The sequence below is a fragment of the Desmodus rotundus genome, chromosome 10 (assembly GCF_022682495.2).
Source record: "Desmodus rotundus isolate HL8 chromosome 10, HLdesRot8A.1, whole genome shotgun sequence".
Taxonomy (NCBI): Eukaryota; Metazoa; Chordata; class Mammalia; order Chiroptera; family Phyllostomidae; genus Desmodus; species Desmodus rotundus.
Window position 1 is genome coordinate 12,088,377 of NC_071396.1, and position 20,199 is coordinate 12,108,575.

A 20,199-nucleotide genomic window follows, 5' to 3' on the forward strand; every position below is an offset into this window, starting at 1 on the left:
AGAGAGGAGGGAAGAAGGGAAGGGCTCTGTGTGCATGAGAAGCCTCCAATTGGCTGCTCTCTCTCCGCCCTCGGTTCCGATTGGCCGCGGTCCGAGCACACGGGTCGAGCACGCTCCTCCGCCACGCGCGGCGTTTGCCCAGCTACCGCGACGCAGCCAATCGGAGCAGCCCGTGGGGCGGGGCGGCCGGGGCACCCAGAGCTAGGTCTCCGGGCGCGGGCGAGTTGGTAAACAGATCCCGAGCGCGTGTGAGGCTCTGGCTGTGGGGCGATCGCGGAGGCGGCGCGAAGGTGACCGCGGCCCAGCTTCCTGCCCCGGGGTAAGGCAGCCGCCCATCGCGTGCTCACGCACCCGCCTGCCTGCGGGCAGAGCTGGGCTGTGACCCACCTGGGCCGTTCTTGCGTCCTCAAATGACAGCGCGGCTTCCCCTTCGCGACTTTAACTGACCGCGAGCTCCTCTGGATGTGGGGTGGGGGGTCTGCAGATGTCGCTTACCCCCGTGCCTTCCTCAGCCCTCCGGTCCCCGGCCGGATCCTTGGGTTCTTGGAAGGCACCGAGCAACCTTCGCGACCGGCTGTCAGACGCCGTGTCTCTTAGTCGCCAAGACAGCTTCCTGCCTCGCTTTCTCCTGGTAGTATTTCTCTTCATCCCCAGACCTCATTGCACTGTTTCTGCGGCTCTGACTGCCCCTGGCTGCCGATTTGTGTCAGAACTTTGATTCTCTTGACCTGAGCCAGCTGTTGGATTTGACAGGTTGGGGTTTTGGGCGACTTTGGGAAGAGGGGCCCTTGTGGTCCTTCCTCCTGCTTCTCGAAACATTGGGGGTCTTGTGAGTGGTTTTGGCTTAATTGCCTAAACTCCTGCTTGCTCTAGCCTCCCCGCTCTGCTCCCTGGTTAGTTCTCTCATGTGCCCGGGGGGCGGGGGGACAACCTGCAGGAGCAGGACTGGATGCTGGGAGTGTCCATTTGGGTAAGAGATGGCAGCCTCCTGAAGGGCGAGAGACTCATGTGCAGTCGGTTGGGAACTTGTCCACCCTCACTGCTCACTCGGGCCAAGACTGAAGAAAGAGCCGGGCGTGCCAGGCCTACCGTGCTGCCAAAGGATTTGAGTGTGCATTGATGCCAGCCTGCCAGTTGTCATTGTGGATGGGCCCCAATGGGCCACGGTGGGTCATCCTGGTAGCCGGGCTCTGCTCCTGAGAAGAGACAAAGGGGTGCTGGTGGTTCAGGGGAGCGGCATCTTTAAGACCCTGGCCATTTTGGGCATTTTGTTCAGCATTACAGATCATGCAGGCGATGCAGCATTGTAACAATTCTTGGCATGTCCTCAGGCAACTCAGGAAAAGCAAGTGAGTGCTTTGAGCCCTTCCCTGTATGTCACCTAAGACAGGGTTTTCTCATCCCCCAAACCCAGCAATTCTTTGTTATATGGCTGACCTGCACATTATAGGACATGTGGCAGCATCCCTGGCCTGTGCCTGTTAGATACCAGTGGTCCCTATCTCACTAGTCACGACAACCAAAAATATGTCCTAGAGGACAAAATTCCTCTGGGTTGAGAACCACTGAGGCAAAACTCTAAAACAGAATATTCCCAGGCATTCCAGAGGCCCCCTGAGACTTACCGTGAGTAACAGGGAACAGGGTAGTGTTGTGTCCTGCTTCCCTAAACCATGTAGATTGGGCTTTAAAGGAGAACCGCCCCCGCCCCACCCCGCACCTGGGGGAGTAGGAGAGAAGAGGAAAGTAGAACCCATGGGTTTTTACTGTGCCTGCTGCACGCACGGCAGTGACTGGCTGGGCCCAGAGTGCAAAAGAAGCGGAAAACTGGTGGTTTCTGTCTTTGGGGATTTTGCAAGACAGTGGGGATACGCGTATGACATGACCATGTGGCAGTTTTTCAATATTGAGCAAACAAGTTTAAGCGGTCTGCATGCTGGCAGAAAGGCCAACTCAGTTATCCACAGGTGGCTTTTCCAAGGCGATGCTTTACTCATCCTCACTTTTGGGGGAAGACATCCCTTGTGTCTTGTGATACGGGAAGGGGTGAGGCCTGCATCTGCAGGGAGGGAGTGTCTGGCTGCCTTTCAAACACCGTGTAGGTCTATTTACACGCACCATGTGCCCCTCCATGGGAGAGGCCGCCCCAGAGTGCAGAGGTGCAGCATGGACACGTGCATAATTTGTGCAGTTCCTTTCTAGTTGATGGAAGCATCCGTGTGAAAGACAGTGAGCCATTTCTTTTCGTGCGGGGAAAGATGCTTTAGTTCTGAGTCCAGATTTTGTCTTCAGTATGACCCAGAACTTATGCCCCATACTTCTAAGTCCTAAACGGATGGGGTGTAGAAAAGCTGAAAAACAGCGATTACTCACTGTACAGGGCAGGGCAAAGCATTCCGAGTGCCTACCGTGAGCTTCCCTTTCTTGTTGTCAGTCCTGCAGTGGACGTATCAGGGTTTTTCCATAACATTCCTGGGTTACTTAGGGGGTCTTTTGGGTGCCTTTGTTGCCCATGGAAAAGAATCTGGACAGGGAGGTCACTCCTCTTTTCTCAGAAAGGAGTTTAGAGACGTCTATTATTGGGAAGGTCCAAACTTGGCAGGGTAAGTTCCTGTCAACAGCCATGGACACTGCGCCATTATCTTTGTCAGTTGAAACAAGAGCTGTGTGCAAAATTAGACAGGAATATTTAGATAGAGAGTGGTCTTGATCTGACAGTGGCATCTCGAAATAGTCTCAGCATTCCTGCTAAACAGCAGCCAGGAAAGGAGAGCCAATGGGAGGGGGAAGGGCACAGTCCTGCTCCGGCTGGAGCTGCACCTGCGGGAGGGGCAGGGTCTGCTGGTGCTGAACGGGGCGCATCTAGGTGGGATCTGAGAGCGGGCATCTCTCTGCACTTTGCAAACCTGAGTGGATATCCATCGGTCTGTTCATAAGCACGTCGTTTGTGGTGTGATTACAGGCTCCTGAGCCCTTCACCCTGAGTTTTGAGGTCAGGGCCCCACAGAATATTGACAGTTGAAAATGACCCTGAAAATCTCTTTATTCTTTATACTTGGGTGTGATTGATTTTTAGTGTGTGCATGTGGTCTTTCCCTCCAATTGCCGTTTCAGGGTATTGTGGGATCTGTTGTGGTTGGATAGTGACTGAGTTCTTGTCTCGGAGAGCTGATGACTCGCTTTGTTTCACACCCTCCTGTCCCCATGTAGGCTGAGGGAGGTGGGGAGCGGCCCAAACCTGGAAAATCCCTTTGCGCCCTAAGGGTCGGTGCCCCACCACACCCTGCCCCTGAGGAAAAGCTGACTGAGATTGTGGATCTGGTGATTTACTCATTGAACACACACCTGCCTGAACGAGGCATCAGGAACGTAAAAATGAGCAGGGCTTGGGCCCCTGGCCGCAGGCAGTTTTCGGAAGGGGTGTGCAGATACCACTTTGCTGCCCTCCATATAGTTGGGACAGGGGGCTTTGGGTCAGACCACTTCTAGCTGATGGGGACCATGAAGGCTTCTCGGAGGTGAAGGCACGGCGTTGGGCCCCTGAGGAGGAGAGGGATTTCAGCAGGAAGAGGTGGGAGTTTGGGGGGGACGGGGAGTGAGGGGACAGTGCTTCCCAGATTCTCTGTGGTGAAGGAGCAGGTTTTATTCTTTTCCCAATTTGTTACAGAGCAGTGCTTTTGAAGACACACGAAGAACTTTGTGACAAGGGTAAATTGCTATAAAAGTTTCTAAATGCTTATTTCTGTGGTTGAGGATGGCAGTCCAGCCCAAGGGCTACAGGCTCTTTGAACAGAGGCATTGGGGTGGGTGAGTGCCTGGTGGAGGGGTGCGTGCTGTCTGGCTGGAGGGTAGAGGGTGTGAGGGGAGCAGTGGGGGTCGGGCTCAGGAGCAAGCTGGGGTGAAGCAGGAGGGAGGAGGAGTGTGTGGTCAGTGCGGGGAGGAGAGGCTGGGGCGGTGTACGATGTGGGCCCAGGGTCTGAGGGTTCTCATATCTGATTGCCTCTGTTTGGGAGGGAAACAAAGAAGTCAGCTCTAGAGTGTGAGGCCCTCTGATTGCTGTGAGTGGGGCAGGGCAGGCTGGGGGCGGTGCTTGAAGAGAAAGCCAGGCTGGTGTCCTGCCTTAGGTGTCCTAGAGGTCCTGCTCTGCCAGCCTTGGAGGAGCTGACTATTCCCAGTAGGTGAGCCAGTGTGAGTGTGAGTGTGAGTGTGCAAAAGAAGGAGGGAGGTATCTCCTGGTTGGCCAGCCCCGTCCTCAATCACCACCTCTGCACCATCCCTCGGGATTTCCCCAGAGGTGTGTTTCCTAAGAGAGATGCTGTATGATTTCCACTTCTCTGCCTACGAGAAGCAGGCTCTGCCCTCCCCACTTGTTATTTTATAGAATGTCCAGAAGGGTTAGCACTTGAATTGTTTTGAGCATTATTCTTTCTAGACCCCCATTAAATCCCAGTTTTCAGAACAGTCCTGTGCTGTGCTTTCCTTGTCAGCCCTCTGCACTCAGGGGATAAACGGCAGTGTGCTAGTTTCTGGGAGGGGTGATCATCCAGGCCAGTCACCTCATTCCAGCCTGAGGAAGTGAGGGGTGCAGGCCCGAGAGGAGAACTGGTGTGCCTGAGGGCTCATGTGGCTGCTGCCAGGGTGGGCCCGCAACCCAGGCCTTGCCGTTCATCCCATCAGGCCTCATCACACGACTCGTGCTGTCCGGGAACTAGAGGGCCTGGTAGCAACATTCCTGCCATCTGCTGGGATGTACGAGGGGTCCTGGGGATTGTTCACACACACACACACACACACACACACAGAGCTTTTAAGTTAAAGTCCAGAGCCTGGGTCAAGGCTGGTGTTTGTTCTCTGCCTGGCGTATTTTCTCGTTGGCACCGATCCTGGCTCAGAGGAGGGTGAAAGTGAGAATAGATTGCCCTGTGACCGCAGGTGGTTACTGTTTGACAGGTACTGGAGCAAAACATATCTTCCTAATATTGAAAGTGTGTGGCTCTTGCTCTTTAACATGTTTACAACCATTAACATTTCCCCATTAACATTTGGGGAAGCAAAGGGCTGGGCACCGTTTTACCATGGGTCAGGCCTGCTGTGTTTCCTGCTCAACCCTGCAATGGAGCGTGCTGTTGAGGGGCCAGGCCTGCTGCCTTTCCCCCTCTTCCTTCTCAGCCCTCCCATAAGCAAGTGGAGAGGTGCAGAGGAAGCAGTACAAGTGCCTCATCCTGTGTGGGCGCCCCCACTCCTGGTGCCTGAGTGTGAGCAGGCTCATAACTGACCTGGCCCTGCTTCTATTAGTCACTCTTCCTCCATTTCTCCCTCTTCTGCTCCCACCTGGTAAAACACGGGGTGCTGCAGCTGCTGTCCATGACCGTGCATGGCGGGGCAGGGTACCTCACGGTGGTTGTAGGCAGAAACCACATTTCCCTGGTGCTGCGTACCCCTGGTTGTCGCTCTGGTTCTGGATTCTAGATGAGAGAGCTTGATAAGCGAGGGAGCAGCCTGTATGCACATGGGTATCCAACACCTGGTGTGGATGGGGCCAGTGCCAGACCCCATGGGGAATACAGAACCGGGTAGGAGAGTTCCCCGCTCTCTAGGAGCTCTGGTAGCTAAGGAGCTTTCCAGAAAAAGGGTTAGGACAGGTGGCCTTTGAAAGCCCAGCCAGCTCCAGGGTTTTTATGACTCATAATTTTTTGCAACCAGGTGTACAGCCTTTTCAGGGCATGGACCTTGCTGTGTATCAGGGAGAGCGGGTGTTGATTTAAAAAATGTTATTGACCTGGGGGCATGTTCCTTATCTCTCAGCTTCCTAGGCAGTAAGAGGAAAGGACTTGAGCCTGGCATCAGACAGGTGGGCATAGGCCAGCACCTGAAAGCGTTGGGACTTAGTGGAGATTTCTTCACCTGGCTGAGTTTTATCTCATCAGCAAATGGGGATAATAATACTCACAGGGTTGTTGTAGGGTTAGGACTTATACCGAGTGACAGGCACACAGCGGGAATAATAACAGTAGCTGCTTTTGTTACCACTACTGTTTCATTCAGCCATTAAATCTGAAGTGAGCGTGCTTTGAAAAATTAAGAATGTAAAAACTCACGTAAGTGGTGTTTTCAGGGAGGGGACACGTACCTGGACGTTGTGGTACAGCCCGTGCCCAGTGCCTGTCATGTAATAAATGCTCGGGAAGGGCTCGGAAGTCGAACTGAGCTTGGAAAAGAGGCTCATAGGAGAATGGGGCATGTCTGTACTGAAAGCCAGCAGGACTCTGTCATCAAGAACAAGAACGGAATGTTGTGAGCTGACCGTGGGTATCCAGCACCCAGCACAGCACTCGGCACTGGGGTGGCGCTCAGTACTGTTTGAGCAGCGCTGGTGGTGACCCCGGGCTAGACCCTGGGTGGAGTCTCCCTGGGCTAAAATCAAGGTGTTGGCGGGGCCAGTTCTTTCTGCAGGCTCCAGGGCAGGATCCGTCCCCCTGCAGTTTCCAGCCTCTGGAAGTGGCCCGCATCCCTCGGCTATGGCTCCGTCCTCACAATTGCATCCCTCCAGCTTCAGCCTCTCTTGTGTCTTCTGATTCTGACCTTCCTGCCTCCTCTCATAGGTACCCACAGATACTCCCTGCATCTCAAGATCTTTAACTTACTCCTATCCACAAAGTCCTCTTTACCACCAAGGTAACACATTCGCAGGTTCCAGGGGTTAGGGTGTGAACATCTCTGGGTGGCCATTATTCAGCCCACGACTGCTGGCCACAGTATTTTGGCCAAATTTAAACACAACCCTTTAAATTTCTCATTTCACTTTAACAGAAATCCCTCAGCTACAGCTCCAGGGTTCCCCGCTCTAGGATGGGTCCTTATTCACCTTCCTGCGTGACAGCACAGATCACACTTGTCATTTATGTGATCAGGGTCAGTCTGTGGGTGGGGGAAGGTGAGGAAAGAGTCGGGTGTCTGAGACGCGAACCTCCCACTAGGGGCTAATGGTTTGGTGGAAGACACACGAGGTACACATGCCGGAGATAAGAACAGGGTGGGGTCTGGCCAGCACTGGAAGATTTAGATCAGCTGACGGGAGACTTAAATTCATAAGAACTGAGTCAAGTCGGGGCCTGATTAGAAATAACGTCCTCGAATGTGTATGGTATGCTCACACATTTCCAAGGACTTCCACTTCTCATTTAGATGGGACATAATACGAATTTACCCCAAAATCTCCAGGTGAGGAACAGGTTACAGGGTGGCTCGGGGACAGGTCTGGAGTAGGCTGGCGGCTGGCGGCTGATTCCCAGGCCCTGAGCAGGCCTCACGCAGGCGGGGCTCTCCTCTCTGCACGGCTGCTGGGTGGAATTTAGGTGCAGAGGGGCAGGCCTGCTTGCTGGAGGGATTGGAGCAGCACCCACAAGTGTAAGCAGAGGCTGGACAGGAGGTCCGGGGCCCGACTGCAGCACCTCCAGCCTCAGGCCCAGGGTTTGGGCATTTTTCTGTGGACAGCTGGGGGCCGCTTGAGTGAGGGCTTAGCGTGATGCAAATGGATTTGGGGAAGGTCCGTCTAGGGGCACAGTGTGCTGTGACTTGGAGGCAGAGAGCTCACGGTGGTCAGAGAGGAACCTCCCGCTCCGCCGAAGAAAGCCGTCCGTGCCATTTTCTCCCGAGTGGCATCAACCACGGGAGGGATACCAGTGGTATTTATGTTCTGCTCGTAGCTCGTTCCTAGGCGTTTCAAGCAGGCCGCCAGCACACCGGACCGCCTCTCCCAATGATGCGTCGCTCCACGGCACAGATAAGCCACACTGGTGCCCTGCCTGTGGCAGATGTGGCACGACCTGGCCTGAGTGCTGGGATATAAGCAAGTGAAAGCGTTGTCCACACTGATCTCATTTGTGTTCTCTCTGGTCTCGCCAAGTCCGAACCTCATTCAGAGTGTCTTTGTGGTCGTAATAATAATCATCTTACCAGCTTACGGTTTTGAGCACCTACTATGTGCCAGGCCCTTGGTGCCCTAAGTGCCGTTATGTGAAATATAAAATTCACTACTTTTGAGAACAGATGAAGACACTGAGGCACAAAGATAAGATTAAATCACTTGACTTAGGTCAGCAGCAGAGCCAGGATTTGAACGCAGGGAACTAACTCCAGAGCATCTCGACTGGCTCATCAGTACCACTTTTTGAACCAAGTATTTTTTCACGTCCAGCAGAGAACTTTGGTGGTTTTTTTTACCCCCCTTGGGTGGGTTTTAGTTAGACAATGACATTTCTGTCAGGACCCCATGCTTGGCAGGTTGGCTTTAAAAGTCCTGATACGTTTTGCTCACCAGAGGAGGAAAGGCTACTTGGGACCCTCCGTGCTGCCCACCTGCATTTTGGAGCCCTGGCCTGTGCGGTTCATTCACGGCATTGGTTTCTCTCTAGATCTGCATTAGAGGCTGGGACTTCTGCTGCTGCTGCTTTTATCTCTCTCCTTGTCAGCCCCCCTCCCCTTGCCCCCCCCCCCCCCCCCAATCTCAGGGCAATACACCAGAAATCCTAAGAGTATCTTAATCTCTCAAGGGGTGGAGAATGGAGGCTTGCAGTCTGGTACTTCAAAATACCCTTTCCTGATTGTTTTATCTGTTACATTGTTACCTGGCTCTTGAACCATAATAGACTTAAATCCTAGCTCTCCTCCTTATAAGCTGTGCAGCTTTGGGCGAATTAATTAACCTCTCTGTTCCTCAGTTCCCTTATCTGTGAAATGGGCAGAATAATAGTACCTACCTTATAAAAATAATTGAGGTAATTCAGGTAGAACACTTAGCACAGAGCCTGGACTCACAGGCTCTGTGAGTAAACTCACAGTAAATAACAGCTGCTACGGTTATTACCAACCCTGTGCTGGTCTGCTTCTCACAGAATAAAAGCATTTGGGGGAACTGGTTAAATTCGTTGTGGGGAGAGGGTCAGAGTGTCTGCCGCCCAAGAGGCTCTTGTATGTGTTAGCATAGGATGGCATAATTTTTAAACAGTTCCAAGAAAAATCGCAGTAGTGTGGAAGCAGCTTTTTAAGGGAACACAAAGTCGTTAACCTATAAGACAACTTGAGTCCCAGAAACTGACTTCTTACATCCTTACAAGGCAGGACTCCACTGAGTCATCCGTGGGCTACATTTCAGACCCGTGTGGGGTCCACGTGTGGACCAGGGCAGACAGGCGAGCCAGCGTGGCTCACCCGGAGGCCTCCGCACCCCACAGCAGGGGCCCCGCGTGGGACTTCATGGTGGAGGCAGCAAGGTACTTCCCTGTCTGCCTGTGCCTCTCCCTCTGAGCCAAACCTGAGCTGTGGGGACCTGCACTCACCTGGTGCTGCTGTGGCAGGGAGACTCTCGTTAGTGACGCAGTGAAGGTGCAGGAGTGACAGACTGGTTAGGTGGTGGGTGGGTACATGGACTGATGACAGTGGCATTTGTCAGTTTAGAGTGAGGCAAGGGGATGCCGCGAGCTTCCTGAAACAGCAGGAGGAAGTGGAGATGTAAAGGAAGTCGGCACCCCCTAAGGCCCCCAGATCTGCCCCTTCATGGGCAGCATTTAGGGGCTGCCCTGTACTATGTGATTGAGTAAAAAGTTGGACACCACAGAGCCCCTCTCCTTGCCGGGCTCCCATCTGGGAGCCTCCGGGGTAGGCAGCTCTGTGTCCGGTGAGGTAGCCCGTCTGGGGGTGAGGGCAGAGCCGTGATGGGGGTCTCAGCCTTGTTGGGCTGTTCTGATACAGCTCTAGTGACCTTTCCAGATTTCCTGGGGCAGTTCTGGTTATATTTTTCTCTGTTGTTCTAGAATAGGGTCAACAAACTTTCCTTCTATAAAGGGCCAGATAGTAAATATTTTAGGCTATGTGGATTTTGGGGGTCTCTTTTGCAATTATTCAACTCAGCTGTTATAGTTAAAAAAATAAAGATAAAACCCCCAAATGCCCACAGACAATACATATGCAAATAAATGAAATGTAGACGATACATAAATGAGCGAGCAGGTTTGTGTTCCAGTAAATACTGATTCACAAGAACAGGCAGCGGGGCTGGACCTGACTGGTGGTCGAGGTTTGCTGCTGCCTCTGACCTGGAAGGACACTAGTCATAGTGCATCCTTAACTTTTGGTGCAGAACGGTGTGGTCACTGTACTCACTGCATTACTCTAAACGAGGACTCTACTTTTTTTGGTGGGGGGAGATTACTCATTCATTATTTCTGTCATTTGACACAGGGGCCAGCACTAGACCTGGGCCTGCTACCTGCCTGTGCCATGTGACTTTCTCAGTGCTTTCTCAGAAAAGCAGTTGAGCCTTTTCCCCAGAGTGGGGTGGCCGTGTTCCATCGTCTGCTGGCCTGTCCGGGACAGTTGTCTTCTGCTGGCGTGCGGTGGCCAAATGAGAGGGTGCGGAGAGGCATTATTTATAGCGTTCTGATCTGCTCTCTAACCCTCTGCCAGTTCCTTCTGGCGCAGACACTTAGGACGCAGAGCAGTTTCTTAAAATTACACGTACGTGCGTTTGCTTGTGTTTTTTTTTATTTTAACAACAAATATTTGAGATTATTTCAGATATTTTCTATTATACCAGTAGCGCATGCTCTTTGAGCAAATGTTAGAAAATGTAAATAAAGGGAATGAAGAACGTAAAAACCGGAGACATGACCACCACCCAGAGAAATCCATGGACGGTTTGGCATGCACGCCTGTCCGCCTCCGCCCCTCTTCCTCCTCCTCCCTCCCTCCCCCCCGCCGCTCCCACAGCGAGGGCGATACCCTTTTGTAATCTTTTCCTTTCACATGGGAATATATAACACACCTTCCCATTTGTCAGTGAACATTTTCGCGGTGTCACTTTAAATGGCCACATAGCGCTGTGTCCTATGGGTATACTACTATTTACGTAATAGTGGTATATCATACATATTTTTTTTAAAGGAAATACAGTTTGACAGATTTGTCAGGATTCTTGGGTAATTATCAGGCAGGACGGCCTGGGGAGCAGAAGGGGAAGGAGGACTTCCTGTAGACAGGCAGGTTGGGGGCATTCCGGTGGCGACTTGTGGCTGTGGGGAATGAGTGACGGTCACTCACTGGTGGGCGGGCTCCCATTGTGGAGGCCTGACTCACCAGGCCTGGGCTGGGGCTGATAGACGGGGACCGCGGGGATGTTTTTCTCTCTCTTCCCCTGGGTTCTTCTTTGTGTCCCCAGTTGCCTTTGAAAATTGATAGCATATTAGGATATTTCTGAACTTGCTGACAGAGACCTGGAGGCTGGACCTCACTTGATAGAAGCCGGGAGTTGCCTGAGAAATTTGAGTGATGGCCCCGGGTGTGTGACTTTAGAGGCCGAGGTGAAGAGCACGTCTGTGGAGATTTACGGGTTGGTTCAGACGTCTACATCTTTTCCTCAGCACATACATCCCCGAGTCCTTGGAGGGAACTGTCAACTGGTGTTTCCTTTTTTCTAAGGCTGAAAGAAGAATTTCAAGCATGTAGAGGAACTTTTCAGGGCCTGCGCAGGCTAGAAATTGAGAGTGTTCGTGTCCAAAGTAAAAAGATTGGTCTTGACTTGGGGGTGGGGGCAGAAGGCCACTTGGGAACCCCTACCCAAGGCCTCCTGAAGGCCATTAAACAGTCCTTTCTGAAGAATGCTGGCAGTGACGGTCTTTCCGGTCCCTTGGTGGCTGGCTATGTGGGTCATTGTCTTTGAGCTCACTCATTTTTCATGTCTGTTTCCAGTTTCTTGAAGGGAAATGGGAAAGGAAGGGGCAGGTAGAAGGTTTCTACTTAAGGGCAGAGCCAGACTTCTGGGGAGGGGGTAGCAGGAAGAAACTCTCAGTAAAAGGTCTCTGTTTAGATGTCCAGCCTGGCCTTGGATATGGCCCCCCATGCTCCCTTTCCCCTCTTCCTCCAGAACAGAGTTCTCAAGGTACATTCCCAGGGCCATCAGCGACAGCAGCACCTGGGAACTCATTAGCAATGCGGGTTTTCAGTCCCCATACCAGACTTATATCAGAAATGGGGGGCGGGGCCCAGAATCTGTGCTTTAACGAGTCCTCTGGGTGATTCTCATGCCCACTAAAGCGTGAGAACCCCACCTCTGACCTGGCTCCTACGAGGCCTTTGATTTTGTGTGTAGATTAAAAGCTGCAGGCAGGTAGGAGCCAGTCCTAGAAATAGCAGGCTTTCTCGCACCCTGGAGAGGCCAGCTGAGTTCTTTTCATTTAAGAAGCATATTACCTGCCTGCTCTGTGTCGAGCACAGTCCTAGGTGCTGGAGGTACAGGGTGCAGAAGGCTGGTGCGGTCCTTGCCCTTCTCTGGCTGACGGCCTGGTGCGGGAGAAAGACAGTCACACAGCAGATTTGCAGCATAGTCACTGCTAGGATGGGGTAAGAGCAGGGTGCCTTAGGGGACATGGATAGGGTTTAGGGGTGGGGTGTGTTGGGGAGGGCTTCCCTGAAGAGGCGATGTTTGAGTTGAGACTCAGTGGAAGGGAAAGCCCGTGTGCCCCTGTGCAGAGGCCTGCAGGAGAATTGGGTTGGCCCAGCTGGAGCACAGTTAGGGATTGAACATGGCAAGATAAGGCTGGGGAGACAGGGGTGGGCTAGGTCATGAAGGTTCTTTCAGCCTCTTAGGAATCTCGGAGAGGCCAAGAAACCTGGGGGTGGTTTGATAGGGTTTTCCTTTTAAAGTGATTGCTGTAGCAGTAGCATGGGGAGAGGACAGGCGTGGGCAGGGCTGGGGCAGAGAGACTGCCTAGGGGCTGTTGCTGTTGCCCAGGTGAGAACATTCAGGTGGACTAGGGGAGAGGGAAGTGAACGGTGCTCTCACTGCTCAGGGTGGGGAGCCCGGGGAGGGTGGGCTGGGGCTGGTGAGGTCGGTTTTGGACAGGCTGAGCACAATGCCCATCGGACATCGCGGTGACATGCATGCTGCAGTTGGCTCGGTGAAGCCTGCTTGGGGAAAACCTCCTCAGTGGGCTTCACACACCCCTCAAGATAAAGGCCTTTCTCTGCAGCTTGCTTATGGGTCTCCAGCGGCCACCCCAAGGCTGTGGGGGCAGCTCAGGGTGGGAAGAGACCAGAGGAGGGCAGCTGGCTTTAGAGGTACAGATGCCACAGCTTCGCTGGATGGTAGCTGGCCTGCCATGCCACACATCATGGTCACAAAGGGGACTGAACAATGGCTTAGCAAATTCACACGCCATTTCTGGCTTGCTGTCACCTGTGAGGAGAGACAAGTGACAGTTGGTGAGTTCTGGCTGTGAAGGGGGGATTTGGGGTGTGCATGGGAACCCTTCCCCCAAAATAAGTTTCCCCATGCGGGTCCTAAGTGGAAAAGCATATACCTTCCTTTGCTGTATGCCTTTTAGGGCTGCCTCTTCTTCTTACTTTGTAAAAAGAACCCAACTCGTTTTCTTGCTGCCACATGTTACTGTGTCTGGCCGAGCAGGCAGCACGTTGTGAGTCTTTTCACCAAAAAGGTCAGAGAGTGAAGGGCCAGCAGGAGAACTTCCTCTCGGAGCTTGAGGACCCCCCTGTCAGGGGACACACTTGTGCCTCTTTCCCAGGCTCTGTCCCTGGGCAGTGGCGAGCTGCGTGTGTTCCGGTCTGTTCTCTCTCCAGACAACATGTTTGTTTACTTCCTTTACAGCACGTCAGCGTGTCAGGACAAGAAACGGCCTGGCAAGCCAGTGAAGGTGCTCTCTCACTGAAAGGGGTGAAGAGGCGAGTTGCACGCTTAGGGTCAGCAGAGGTGGCGGAGCTGGGACCCTGTGTCCAGGCTCTTAGGACAGTCTTTTCCACTGGTCAGCCACCTCCTGATCCTGGCATGAGAGCCTCAGCTGGCCTCTGGCCATCTCGCTGGTGTCTGTGCCCGTTGTAGATGTACATGCATGCCGCCACAGCTGCGAGCACCCCAGGGCCAAGGGCAGGCTCATCCTGGACCTGCACAGGCTGGCCCAGAGGCCCGGGAGGTGCTGGTACCTTGTGGGCACTCCCAAATGTGATTGCCTGTCCTCCCCCGCCACCATTTGCGTCCACCCTGCGCTTTGGGTTTTCCCCCCTAGGAGGGCAGGTGGGCGCCGAGGCCTCTGGGACACACGCTGCTCTGCCTGAACATTCCATGCCTGCGCTACTCCCAGGCCAGGCCCTGAAAACCCCCTCAAGGGCCAGCAGGGGGGAGGCGGGTGAAGTGAGGGCTCTAATGCTTATAGATGGAATCGTGATGAGGATAAGATTTTTAATTTGTGTACCAACTGTGTTTGGGGAGCTTTCAATTTCATTTAAGGTCACGATGAATAGGCCTCCTGCCGTGGCTGGGTGCCTGGTTCTTGTGCGTTCCTAGATGGGGTCTATACCCCAGTTTCGGATAGCTGAATCCTGAGTCACTTTGGGATTTGGGCATGAGAAGTAGGATTCATGAGACCCAGTCTCTGAAAACTGGAAGGTGAGAAAAGTTCTGAAAGGATTTTTCCTTCTGGCAGTTGTTCCCCTTCCCTGCCCCCGCTCTTTTGCGGGCAGACACTCCTTTGCAAAACCAAACCAAACCCGTTCTTGATCGGTGTGGACGAGGCACCTGGTACTGAGCAGAGCAGCGTGTGGGAGGTTTGGGTATGGCCCCAGCTCGTTAGGTAAATACTTTTGTCAGAGGGGTTTGGCGCAGGCTGTGGTTCTGAAATATGCATGTGAATCTGCTCACAGATGACAGGGTGTTTATTAGCAACATCTGTTGATTTGACGAAAGCAGGGTTTGCATCACAGTTAAGTTATATAAAGGTATATTTCTGTGATGTTGTTTCCACCCGGGTAAGTCTTCCTTCCAACAGACTGTCTAGGTGGGACTCGTGCCCACTGGGAGGTCGCTGGGTGTGAGGACGCGGCCGAGTAGGCAGGAAGAAAGGCGTAACATCACTTTCTAACGTGTACATTTTTTGGATGACTGACTTAATTGCCATTTTGAAAGAAGGCAAAAAAGCCAGGAAATACAGTTGGGGAGATACTGAAAGAGACCATTATTGCTCATACTTCCCAAACACAGAGCTTTACAAAATTCTGGTCAGTATGTGTAACATTTTTTCCTCTCAGGACAATTTGGTGAAGCGCCAGTGCCGGCCTGTCACGGAGCTGTGCCCGGTGCTGACATGCTGAGGAATCAGCAGAGTTAGGACGGGGCCCTGGCGGCTCCCCTGCAGCGTGCAGGACCGTGCAGGACCGGACACGGGCCTTCCAAATTGAACTGCAAACGGCGTGGGGGCCACTCAAGCTAGAGCAGGAGGAATGGGCCAAGAAAAAAAGCAACCAACAAAAAAACAAAACCCAAAACAAAACAGCAGCTTTGCTCGAGTGAAATTTTAGTGGGTCGTTCTGATAACTAGGATGAGAAACTCAGGAAAAATTAGATCGAAGCCTGAAAACAAGGTCCGAATTTACGGGTCTTAGGAAGTTCTAGGGAAGATTCGGCACCAGTTACACAAGGTGAGGTTTTGGAATGACCGGGGTCTGTGGTCAGTGGGACACTCCTGTCTTGCTTCTCGGGGTTAGACTCAGAGATGAGGAAGGGCAGGCCTGTTTCTGGGGACCCCTGGGGTAGTGGGGTGTGGTGCATGGTCCTGGGGCCACACACAAGGGCCCTTAGGGACAGATGTGCCTGGGGCCCCAGCTCCGCCTCTGCATGGCCCCGACGTCTCTGCCAGAAACCCCCTCCCTCCCTGAGGTCTGTGGGCCTTGGGGGTGCTTCTCCCCCCGACACGGCAGTGTGCCTGTGTGTGCCGGGTGGGGCCGGGGGCTGGGAAGTGACGGGGAGCTGGGGCCAGCGCATTTGATCTCTGATGACATGATCTCGTCCCAGTCCCAGTCCTGGGAGTGTCCGTGGGGCTCACCCTTGTTTGTTGTCACAAAGTGCAGGAGCCCCAGAGGGGCCTGGGGTGCCAGATGGCACCAGGTAATGGGCTGGGCCAGCCCTCCTTCCCCTCTCCTGTCTCTTTCAGTGGTATGGTCGCCTCCTAAAAATCCTGGTTTTAATTAGGGTGCATTGCAGGTGGCCCGTCGGTACCTGAGCAGTGCCCTCTCCCTGTGAGGGGGCCTCAGAGTCAGAGGCCAGCATTTTGGGCGGGCAGCATGGAGTGATGGGCACAGAGCAGACAAGGGCCAGGCCCAGGCCCCGCGGCCACCATTCAGGAGCTGAATGGCCTCGACCAGTTAGTTAAGCTCTCTGGCTTTGGTTTTCTCCTTTTGAAATTGGGCAGTAAGATGCATGGCATCCGGTTGTTTGTAAAGATTAAAAGGAGATGAAGCATGGATAGCACCCAGCCCGGTGCCTGGTACCTGTCCTCCTGTGAAGGCGAAGGTATTCCAAGGTCAGGTTATGGTGGGTCAGCTCAGCTCTCCAAGGCTGCTGTGCATTAGTGGGTTTCGCTGGCTAACACTACAATCCTGCTTTTGAAGAAAAGCAACTCCGCCCTGCTCAGGCGCAGAGCTGACTCCTGCAGGGATTCCTGGGCTGACTGGGGTGCTCCCCTGCGAAGGGCAGGTGGGAGTGAGCCTGTCTGCCACCTTCAGAGTTCGCTGGGCTTCTGGTCGAGGTCCTAGTCAGTGCTCTTACCTGACCTTCCAGTATGTTCTCCTGTTAATAACTGATGAGAAGAGGGAATCCATGAGGTGGACAGCCCTCTCCCTCTCGTGGGCCCGTGCCCTGTATCTAGGCACCCGGCCCCTCTCAGCCTCCACGTGTTTGTTCAGGCAGGTCCCCTGCCTGCAGTGCCTCCTGTGCCCCTGACCTCTCTGCTTTCCATCCTATCTCTGAGACTCTTAGCAGATCCCGGTTCTTCCCTGCCCCACCCAGAGTGCATCTTCGGTGGGGGGTCCTGCTGTTCCTTTCCTTTCTGTGGTTTTTCTTCAGCCCCAGTGTGTTAATAGGACCTTATCGTACCCCTCCCAGCACACAGCCCCCAGCAGGTGTTAAGAAATACTTGGGTGATCGATGGCACACTCCCCACCCTGTGAGGCACCACTGTGTACTGTGGTTTTCCAGCCTCTTTGACCCTGACCTACATTAGAAACACACTTTTTAGACTGTGACCCGGGAGAGAAAAGAGACAGAGAAGCCCACGTGTGCTCACACACAGGGAGACAAGTTTCGTAAGGCCCTCTGCCGACCGAGCCTCGGATGCTGCCTTTCCTGGTCACATCACGTTGTTTTTAGTGCTGGCCTGCGGTTGGAAGCATGGCGAATAGTTGAGCTTGGTGGGGGGGCTCAGTCTGTGGCTCTAGTGGTGTCTGGGCGGAGTGAGGGCTGCTGGGCAGGGACAGGCAGCCCCTGAGGGGTTTGGGAGAGGGCCCCGAGCCTGCAGGGACCGTTTTGGGAACGAGTGCGCCTGCTCCAGCCCACAGTGTGGTCAGAGGACGGAATGCCGCACTCAGGCAGCACTTCTGACTCTAGCCCTGGTTCTGCCACTTGGCGGCAGGGAGACTGAGGGCAGACCACTTTACCTGTCCGTGTCGTAGGGCATCTGTCTCATAGGGCGGCTGCGAGACCAGGTGAGAATATGCTGGAGTGCAGCCCTGGGCCCTTACGCTCTCTTTCCTCTGTCAGCCTGGGTTAGAAGGGTGGTAGGTCAGTGGAAACCTAAGTCGCCTTCTGCCCAGAGTTTGGGGTGCAGTTGACTGACGCGTGTGTGACCGACCCAGTGTGTGGTGTGGCGCCCCCGCCCTGACTCAGCCTGCTCTCTTCCAGCCCTGAGGGATGGCTGCCATGTTGGGGGATGCAATCATGTTGGTCAAAGGCCTTGCCAAGCTGACCCAGGCGGCCGTGGAAACCCACCTGCAGCACCTGGGCCTTGGCGGGGAGCTCATTGTGGCGGCCAGGGCCCTCCAGTCCACAGCTGCGGAGCAGATCGGCCTGGTCCTGGGAATGGTGCAGGTAAGGGGGCCGGTCCGGGAGGGGTGCCACTGGGAGGGGGCGCCCTTGGAGTTCTAGGTGAGACCAGGACACAGGCAGGGTGGCTGGTCTCCTTGTAGCCAGGGAGCCTACTGATCCGTGTACCCCACTATCTTTCCGGGTGGGGCAGGGGCCCTGTGTGAGGCTGCTGGGGGACTCAAGTTTCAGTTACAGGAAGTTGTGCCGAGCTGAGAACCCCCAGAAGCACACAGCCCAGCACGCTCGGTAGACGAGCAGTTCTCTGGCGCCCACCAACTGGGGGCGGGCGTGGGTGGGCGCAGGACTCGGGGGAGGGACCAGCCCCGTGCCACAGGGGGATCACGGTGACCTCCAGTTTCTGGGCCTGTGCTGAGGTACTGAAGAGAGGCCTCTTTAATTTTGGAACTTAACAACGTCACAAGAGAAGAAAGTAGTGCTCACCTGTGTCGTAAGGGAGGCAGCTGAAAGGAACTCTGCGCGCTTCCTCACTGAAGGAAACACATTTCAGTGAGACAAGGGCCTTCTCCCTGCTACCTGATTTGTGTTAGTGTCTCTTCATTGGGTTGATTTTTGTATGGAAGTGATGGAAGCCACCCACTGTCTAGGCTCAGAGGGGCACGGCCGGGCCGGGAACCGTGTTTCACTGGGTACCACACCTCGGTGGGCAGCTGTCACCGGAGCCTGTGTGTCAGCTGGCCTTCCGCAGGCTTCGAAGGCTTTCCCCCTGGGTCTGCCTCGTTTTTCCGCGGGTCTCTGGGTCCCGATGGGGGGGCTGCGCTGCTTTCCTGGTGACAGCTGAGGACAGCTCCACCTCCTGCTGTCTTCGTGCCACCGTCTGGAGCCTCTGTGTCTCACCGTCCTAGGGGAAGGTTTGGAGCAAAGATGAGTGCTGGAGAGGCTGCTCACCGTGGTGTGACACTGCCGTCCCCAGTAACTGTCCTCAAAGCCCAAGGGGAGGGGAACACGCCTCTGTGTGCGCGGGTGCGTGTGCTGGGAGTTGTGCTGCCGAGGGCACCCTGCCGCCTCTCTCCTTCCATTTCTGTCTGTGCTTAGCTGACCTTCGGACGAAGGATTCTCGCGCTCCCCCAGGCTGAGGCCATCACAGCCTGCAGCCTGCTGGCCAGTCTTACTTTTCGGACTCCCAGCCCCTCCTCTGCTCTTCTCTGAGGGTGCAATGGCAGTATGTGACTGTATCTCACTCCACACAAACACCTTTTACTTCTAGAAGTCTTCACACCCGTGACCTCATCCAAGCCTCACTGCTGTCCTGGGGAAGGGGGCAGGCCTGGGTGCTCACCCCCTTTCCAGATGGGGAAACTGAGACTAAGAAGTTTTGTGCAAGGCCTGATTCTTAAGTGACAGGACCAGATCCCTGTGTCCTCTTCCCAGTGTAAGACTCCCTGCCCCGCCCGCCCTCTGCTGAGGCCAGGCTGTGGCTCCGCCCCCGCACTCGGTACCTTTTCTAATGAACTGCCTTCCCGTGGGGTGTTTGGCCTGCGTAACACTCAGGAAGCACAGTTGCCCAGCTCATGGGGGCCTCCTGGGAGTGAGATAGCACGTGAGACCTGGACAGGCCCCCCTGAGAGGCAGGAGGGACCTCCTGTCCAGGCTCCTGCTGGCTCCTCCGTCTCTGCAGAGAGGCATGGCCCCGTCTTGGACGAGGCAGGCCCATACCCCAGGACAGTCCCTGGGAGGTAGGAGGGAGGCGCTGAGCAGGGCGATGGCCTCCCCTGTGCTCCCATTTTCTCCTTCAGCACTTAGATTCCTGTGCCTCCTTCTCTGAGGGAACAGGGTAGGGGTGCAGATACCCAGAAGTCTCTCCCTCCAGCTCCTCCAGGATTCGGTCACTTCTTTCAGCAGACACGTCTGGTCCCATTGCAGCCCTGAGGTCCTTTCTGTGTCCACAGGGCCTCACAGCCACATAAACAGGTTACGGTAATGCAGAGCCAGGCGGCTGTCACAGGGCAGGAGGAGGGGCCTCTGCTGCGGCTCCCCGCCCCCCACCCGAGGGCCTCCCAGCCGTCTTGAGAAGCGCCCCCAGGATCCAGCACAGTTTACTTCTGCTCTGAGGCACGGGCCTTTGGTCGGCCAGCAGGGCAAGCCTTGGCGTGGAACTCCTGCTCTGCTGCTGGTCACTGCTGGCCCTTTACCAGGTCACTTCAGCCTCAGTTCCCCACTTGTGAAATGAGACTCATAGCCAAGTCCCTTGCCTTCCACCAGAGGCAAGTCTTATGTCCTTAGGTCCCCCAGTGCTTTATAAAGCCAAGCGAGAAGGC

At 54.5% G+C, this 20,199-nt stretch overlaps 1 protein-coding gene across 1 annotated transcript in view; it reads left to right on the forward strand.

Moving 5' to 3' along the window:
- The first annotated feature begins 174 nt into the window (after nt 1-174).
- Nucleotides 175-20,199, forward strand: part of COQ8A (coenzyme Q8A) — a 34,149-nt gene continuing 14,124 nt past the window's right edge. Inside the window, exons 1-2 of the mRNA XM_024576077.3 lie at nt 175-319; nt 17,741-17,926. Coding sequence (XP_024431845.1) covers nt 17,750-17,926 — 177 coding nt within the window. The 5' untranslated portion in view covers nt 175-319; nt 17,741-17,749. The remainder of the gene's footprint in view (nt 320-17,740; nt 17,927-20,199) is intronic.